This window comes from Borostomias antarcticus (genome assembly GCF_949987555.1).
Source record: "Borostomias antarcticus genome assembly, chromosome: 3".
Taxonomy (NCBI): Eukaryota; Metazoa; Chordata; class Actinopteri; order Stomiiformes; family Stomiidae; genus Borostomias; species Borostomias antarcticus.
Window position 1 is genome coordinate 2,852,386 of NC_140236.1, and position 8,142 is coordinate 2,860,527.

At 50.0% G+C, this 8,142-nt stretch overlaps 1 protein-coding gene across 1 annotated transcript in view; it reads left to right on the forward strand.

Annotated features, from left to right (window-relative positions):
* LOC311329970 (MORN repeat-containing protein 1-like) overlaps positions 1-4,922 on the forward strand; it is a gene marked incomplete at both ends in the record, with an annotated part of 17,925 nt that extends 13,003 nt beyond the window's left edge. Inside the window, one exon of the mRNA XM_084461920.1 lies at positions 4,780-4,922. Within this exon, the coding sequence (XP_084318046.1) occupies positions 4,780-4,922 (143 nt within the window). The remainder of the gene's footprint in view (positions 1-4,779) is intronic.
* Between the last annotated feature and the right edge of the window lie 3,220 nt (positions 4,923-8,142).

Consider the following 8,142-nt stretch of genomic DNA (forward strand, 5'->3'; position numbering starts at 1 on the left):
AAGCACCAGGCAGGAGAGAGCGAGGACCTTGGCTGACCCGAGCATCACCATACTGTTCATTTCATTCCTTTTGAATGGGAACAAGTTATGTAACTCCTGGATCTCATGCTGTTTTCCCTTCCTGCGCGAGGAATATGTTCATTGATGTACTGATTCAGAACGAACCCTGGTAGTGTCACGTTGTGTTGGAACGGATGTAGATCTGATCGGAGTTGTGTTAGAGACCTAGATTGCTTCTGATTGGTCTATGTTTGGTCCTTGTACTGACCTAGATTGCTTCTGATTGGTCTATGTTTGGTCCTTGTACTGACCTAGATTGCTTCTGATTGGTCTATGTTTGGTCCTTGTACTGTTTAATAGACGGGGGTATACATGGGAACGTCTGTTCAGCTGGTACTCAGGCCGAAGGCTCTGTTTTGAATCAAGGCCAGGTTTGAGAAGACATCAACTCTGGAATCCTGTTGTGAATTTCGCCAAATATCCCGGAAAAGGAATAGAATGTGAAGTCAGAATGCAAAACTTTAGTGTCTATAACGATATAGAGAATGTTAAAAGATCAGTTATCTACCAATCAAACCCGTTGTAAGAATACAGGCAATTGTTGTGTTGTTATTAATAGTGTTATTGATGATATCGTAACGTTTGTTTGTTGTTTCCAGAATGGAACAGCGACGAAAACGACAAAAGAAACAAAAACATAACCCCTTGAACTCGATCACAATAACAAAGCTCTAAAAAAGACCCAACCAATACCATGTGTCCCCCTATAGTGAGACCGCCGTCCTAACTAACGAGAATTAACCAGAACACGGGGTGACATCACCGTTGGCCAATCCCGCGGCCCACGCCTTCACGGACCCAGCCAAGGAATCGTGTCTGCTGAGCCAAACTGGGCTGGGTACCAACTGAAGGCCCTCTTCAGAGAGTTCCCCGTGGGCCTCAGAGAGGGCAAGCAATTCATTCTCCGTTTTGTTTCTTTGAAACGCCAAAGGAGACGACAGCTTCATCGCTCGTATGGGTGTGCGCGAATGACAGCTCTGTCTCTGTGCATTTCTCTAAAGAAGTGACGTCAATATTTCAAGCGACTTTTCAAACTGTTTTGGCAAAGACCATAAATGAGGCCAATCAGCCCTTTTCCCTAACCACGTGCGAGGTGCATTATGGGAACTGTTGCGCGGGCCCCCTCCCATTTGGTTGATGGTAAAATATGCATCGGGTCATCTTTATCTCAAACAATTGCGCGAGCTTTCTTTGCGAACTCGCACCTCAACTCCACATATAAAGATCCCACTTTCACTCTTCAAGAATTCAAAGAGAGTTTGCTTTTCAAAGATAATATTTTGCTTTCAGGAAACGTTTTAATCGGCGCGGCGTGTCTTTTATGTCTCATCAGCGCTGAAATATTTCAATCTCCTGCTTTAGCATAACAAGGCCGGGGTGTCTGATAGCACGTGCCTAGCTGGAGAGACCGCGAAGGGGTCCTTCCTTTCATTTTCAAAAGGATTAGGAGCAGTTTACTGATAAGATTACCGAAGTCGACGCATAGTAATCCTGTCTTATGACCGTCTCAAGATCTTTGATCCTCGACTGCATTCATATGCATGAACGTATGGAACGAGTGGAGATAGTCAGACCTTAATACCCCCAGAAGCATGATATCCATAGCGCTCGGATTCAATCACGTTAGCCGTGATTAGTCCCGAGACGTAACAGAGGATACCGCTGCTCGATATACACGCGTGCGAAGATTTCTGAAGTAGAACGTACGTCAATACGTAAATATATACCTACCGAGTGAACGCGTTGATTTCACGTGACCTGAAAATCAACTGATTGAGCTTTCTGTCTCTACCTGTCTCTCTCTCTCTCTCTCTCTCTCTATCTCTCTCTCTCCTCAACTGATTGAGCTCTCTGTCTCTACCTGTCTCTCTCTCTCTCTCTCTCTCTCTCTCTCCTCAACTGATTGAGCTCTCTGTCTCTACTTGTCTATTTTGTTCTCTCTCTCTCTCTCTCTCTCTCTCTCTCTCTCTCTCTCTCCAACAGGTCAAGCATGGGGTCCCGTTTCAACAGCAACACCAAGAACCCCCCTCTGGACCACCAGACCACGAGAGCAGGTGAGTCCCTGGTAGTCAAGGTCTCTATTTTTTTCTTCTTTTTTTTCCTTTTTCTTTTTTCCTTTTTTTTTTTTTAGGGCACTCTGGAAAGATCCGATCTTGGGAACAAAGGAATCAGTCCAACAAAAACGAACACACAATGTGAATCTATAAAACACCACTATAATTACACACTGCGGACTGATACAGCTTCTCTCCCGACAGAAACTGGAAAGGTTCGGGGAAAGTAACCCTAGAATAACAGCGGAGAGCTTCCAACAACAATTCAATTACCCTCTCTCCTTTCCCTCCTCCTGCCTTGTGTAAATACGGCCCTATATAAATATATAAACCTCCCAGAGAAAGATATGGAATTACTCCGGGTCCGCTGCGCGACCGGGGGCCGAAACCCTGGTCCTTCCAGTCCGTCTCCCCTTTCCTCTGAAGTAGCCGGGCTGACGGAGCGCCGTTCCCAACGTCGGGGGGCCTCCCCTGGGTCTCGGGGGGGGGGGGGGGTCCGGGACCCAGGGTTGGGAGCGCTGCGGACGGGCCCCCGGAGAAGGGAGGCGCAGACAGCTGCTCTGTAATTTAGCGCTCCTGCTTTTGGAAGCCGGGACGTTCGGCTCTGTCGGCTCTGTTCTGCTTGTGTTGTTGTTGCCGTTGTTGTTAAAACGGTATTTCCAGCCCTCGCCTAAGGACACATAATCTAAGATGGAGGGATGAAGCGCGGCGTGGAACGCCGGCCTCGCCGCTCGATTGCGTTTCTCTAGCGGAGGACTGTAGGTATAGGAAGAGCTGTGCGCTGACGTGCGCGCGCGTGCACGTGCACACCCCCACAGACAGGGACGCAAACGGCCTCTTGTACGCCACCTCTACCAAACAAACGCATAACAAAATAGTTTATAAGGCCCTTTCTGAGTGTTCTGTACTTGCATATTGTTTTAACCCCGCCCCTCCTCCCCACACACACACACACACACACACACACACACGCACACACACACACACACACTCCCTCTCCTTCGGCGTGTCATTCAGCCGGTGGAAAGTGATATTCCCGTGTGTCAGGAGGGGGACAGGTGTGGCAGCCACATGCCCAGGAAGAGGGGCTTAGGTTCGGGGAAGCCGCTCGCTATAGATACCCCCCCCCCCCTCCCTCCTCCCTAAGCTTACAGGGCTAATTCCTCCATCCCATAATACTATGGGAGCATGATGTGATACCCCGCCTGCTCGTCGGTAACCTGACCGCCCGGTGCTGCCTGGTGTCTGAGCGGTCAGCGGTGGCCAGGGGGAAGCAGCTGAGGACGGCCGGTGACGGAGGAGGAGGAGGGAGGGGAAGGAGGAGGAGAAGGAGGGGGGGGAGGAGGAGGAGGAGTCTCTGATGCCCCCCCCCCCCGCCGCCACCGCCTTTGTCCTCCGGCGGACGGACTGGACAGGCCGTGATGTCATGGAAGACGAACCTGTCAGCTGGGATGGTCCTCCCTCTCTCTCTCTCTCCCTCTCTCTCTCTTTCTCTCTCTGTCTCTCTCTCTTTCTCTCTCTTTCTCTGTCTCTCCCTCTCTCTCTCTTTCTCTCTGTCTCTCTCTTTCTCTCTCTGTCTCTCTCTGTCTCTCCCTCTCTCTCTTTCTCTGTCTCTCTCTTTCTCTGTCTCTCTCTCTGCCTCTCTCTCTCTTTTTCACTCTCTCTTTCTGTCTCTCTTTCCCGCTGTCCCTCTCTTCTCTTTCCATCTTTCTCTCCTTCTCTCTCTCTCTCATACACTTTTCTTTTCTCTCTCTTGCTCTCTCCCTCTCTATCTCTCTCTCTCTCTCCCTCTCTCTCCCTCTCTCTCTCTCTCTCTCTCCCCCTCTCTCTCTCTCTCTCTCTCTCTGGTGAGTGTATCTATAGAGTGTCTGGACGCAGTGAGGAGAGACTCGGTCATGTTTCCTTCCATGTGTGAGACCATTTTCTCCTGACCAGCCCGTTCCTGCAGCTCGGCAGCGCTGTGTTGTAATGGATGCATTATTGTGCTATTATCAGCAGTGGTCTAGCAAGCGAAACAGAACATATTTTTAGTCTTGTATTCTCTCCCCGAGCCAGTAGACAAACACAGCCTTGCAGGACGCCTACGACACACATTCCAACCCGGCAGATAGATACAGCACATTAATGCTGCGGTATGAAGTTTGTCCTCAAGTCACAGATAAAGCCGTAACTGCAGCACCCCCCCCACCACCACCACCAAATTTTCAGAGGGGTACAGTTGCACTCAAACTCAACCACATCCGCTCAACACAAAGGTCACCACAAAGGTTGAACCCCCTTACTGTTTGATTTGAGGGTATGCAGACACCAGCTGACCCATATATGATTACAACCCAATACAATAATAAAAGTGTGATAAATAAATTAATACATCAAAAGATGTACAGAGTCACTATTGTCCATTTAGAGTCCCCTACGAGTGTCCCTCGACACCGACATGGTGACAAGTCCACTGAGGCCCCACACATGCTGATGAACAGCAGGTGGCAGCCCACACAGAACAACATTTCCCATAATCCCCGGCTCCTCGTCCGGTTCCCGTCTCTGGGGATTCCCAGGTAGATGCAGGGTGACAATCGGAAGGACGTTTAATTCCGTGAGGGGGGACATTTAATTCCGATTCAACGTCCTCCTCTGTGAGATGTCCATTTGTCTCCTCTTTCAGGTGAGTATGTGATCGTGTTGAGAGACGTCACCAGCCCACCGTTCCAGGGACGGACTCTCCCTCCGGCGTTCGTCCTGCTGCGCGTGTCCCCGGCCAAGAGCGCGGGTCAGATCGGCCGGGCCGACCGGACCAGGAGCAAGTGAGGACGTCCAGACGAGGGGGTTAACGTCAATCCTCCGTTCGAGGCCTCGCCAGAATCTCCTCAGACTCTGAGAAGAGCTTACCTTCGCAATAAAACGCCGTTTGGAATGAATATTCTTGGGTTTTATCTGACATTACCGGTCGCCAAGGTGGTAAAACGGTTCAGATAGAAAAGACTGTTTTCTATTGATACAGACGGAGAGCGTTTATCCCTCATCGGCAAAACCCTCAATTATTTTAATGTGCTATTACTGAAGGTGAATGGTAGCAGCCTTATGCAGCCTGAATAAATACGAGCGCAGAACAAAGATTATTCAGTACCAGGGCGAAGCCGCTACGCGCCAACCAGGTTATTTAAGGGCTGTGGAAGCGCTTGTTTATTTTCATTCACTTCATTGTGCTGGACTTGACGCTGTATCATTCTTGAGAAATGTTGTGACTTCCCCAGACGTGACTCAATGCAACTCTACCAAGTCTCCCGCTGGCTTCGAGGTCTCATATTAATCATGTGATAAATCAGCCCCACACACACACACACACACACACACACACACACACTTCAGAGTCCTGGGTTCCAAGGTTCCACAGGGTGGGTTCCGTTATGAGGTCATGGTCTCAGAGGCCCACGCCCTGGAAAGGAGACACCGGCCCGTGTGCCCGAGCAGCGGATGGCTGGCGTCGGGGCCCTGGAGAGCCAGCGTCCAGAGAGTGGACAGGTCAGGGGTTTCTCCAGCAGAGCGCAACGCTAACGATCGATGGTCAGCGTAGCCATTTCCTGTATGGGAAGTACCGCATCGAAATGGCGGCAAAATCTCAAAGGGGCGACACCACTGGACTTCAAAGGGCGACACCACTGGACTTCAAAGGACGACATCACTGGACTGCAAAGGGCGACGTCGCTGGACGACGCGATTTTACTGCAGTATTTCCAACGTTAAGGAAAGGGCTATTTTAAAAAGGCCTACACACAGAATCTAAGCATTTAATCCAAATAATATCAACGAACAAGCGTGACTCACCTTTAAACATCTGTTTAATTCAGTTTCTACCTGTTTCAATCTGAAGTTCTCTTCATTGAATAGATCCCTACCATGACCTCTTAACTCCCATCTGTATCAACGTCACTAGGGCTAAGGGCTGCTGATCATGTAGACAGTTGTAGATCTTATAGTTGGTTATATTAACGTTAGCTATAGGCCTGTTCTGCAAGTATGTTTTTATATATTGTTCCACTCCTGGAGTTCGTCATGTGCAGCTCGTTAACGCGGGAGCAGGTTCTAGTCGAGGATCCTACATCACGTCTGTAAATGAGCTTTTAGCAAGAATTCCCCCTCGCGTTCCTCTCCGAGGGGAACAGCAGGCCGCAAGTTAACAACAGCCTCCATTTTAACGCCTGCCTCGTTTCAAACGCAAAGGTGCTCTAATGAAACCCAATTGGACTCAATTAGATTTAAAAATTTAATAACCCGCTGCAGTGAAGCGCATGAATAACTAGCATGTGTGCAGCTCTCGCTGCTTATAAAACAAAGAATGTTTAGTAATTATGCTCTTGCGTTCCCGCGTGAGTTGATGGCCCGAGGGTAGAACACGCACAAGGTACTCTGGTGGACTAGCTTAAAGAAATACCTCCATCCACTCTAAGGCCCTATTTATTTGTTTATTTGTTCCTTTAATATAGCCTACCGGTGATCACACACCGAGGTTTACAACGTCTCCCTGGGTGGAAGCACTGATATGAAAAAGGGCTGCATCGGTTGAAGTAATGGGATGGAAACTCGGCTTCCTCTCGCCCAATCACGTCACAGGGAAGTGTGGAAAGGTGTATCTTATGAGTACTTGAAGCATTGGCCGTGTCTCGTTGGGTCGGATATCATGAAGTGTGTACTACAGAGTAGTCGCAGTATTTATTTCAAGAATGCGGATTTAAAATCGCTGACATAATCGGGACTTTTGAGGATTTACTGACAGTTGAACCACTGACCTCTCCTCGGTTGTGCTGACTCGGCCGTGTTCGGCTCTAACGTTGAAAGAACGGCGTCGGGATGTCGGCCTACGTGCCGCTCCTCGGTTTGTCGCTGCCTCGCGATGCTACGGCTGTATCTGATTGGCTGGTTTGTGTTGTTTAGTGGTTACCCTTCCGCTACATCTTCACTTGATCCTCTCAGCGGTCTCTAGCGCTGTCCGCTCCCAAGCCCAGTTCAATGCTCCTGCAGTATGTATTGGATGCGGCCTCTTTAAATCACGCAGTCTCCGCCCTTACAAAACATTTTGGATTACACCGCGCTACATAAATCCACACGCTCCGAGCAGATCCGCTGACTGCAACCCGCTGAGTCTCAAATCATTTCTCACTCGTCCCTCGACCTCCGGCCTCCTCCTGGCCCCCTCTGAGCCTTTCTCCCGTCCTCCCCCCCCCCTTATCCACCCCCCCCCACCCTGCAGATGTTGGCTTGACTTTGTGGTTTGTCATTTCAGCACAAAGAGAGCTCTGTTGATCGGGAACACTGGGAGAGGGCCTGGCACAGGCTTGGCGGCCCGCCAGCGTAATCTGTCCTAGACAGCCGCCCTGAGCAGCGTGGTGGGGGGGGGGCTAGGCACGGAGGGTCGGGTGGGCAGGGCCTGGCAGCTGCACCGGGGCTGTACCTCCCAGCTTGCCTAGCCCCGTCTAGCTAGCACCGGGCACGCTACGTTCTTAAGAGAGCCCAGCTTCTAGGTTACTACACCACATGTACTGTAGACACCCCCCCCACCTCTCCCAACCTGGCAACCCAGCTCGATCGACGCGAAGGTGCAGTTACTCCATGCCCTCGTTTGTCCTCGTTAGAACTCACAATGCAGCAGTGTAAAAACTCTACAACCTGGCAACCTGGGCAATTTGATAGATTGATGTAGCTACTTCTCAACGTGGTAACCGAAATCCCTGGCCACAGATCGGCCGGGCCAGTCACACTGTGTCCTTATGTGCTTCCTGGAGGAGGAAATGTTCTCGCTATGAATAATAAAAGCAGTCTGGCTCGCATGATCCATTCAGAACATTTGGAATGCATTTTGTACTGATTACAACTAGGCCATAAAGTCACAGGCAATCCAACGCGACGCTCCCTAACGTGTTCATTAGTCACAGGACCGAGGTCCTCGCTTTCAAGTGGAAACACTACGCTGTGTTTTCACCCCACCTGCCAACAAAGCTCTGCCTCTTCGAGTAGCTTAAAGGTAGCACTA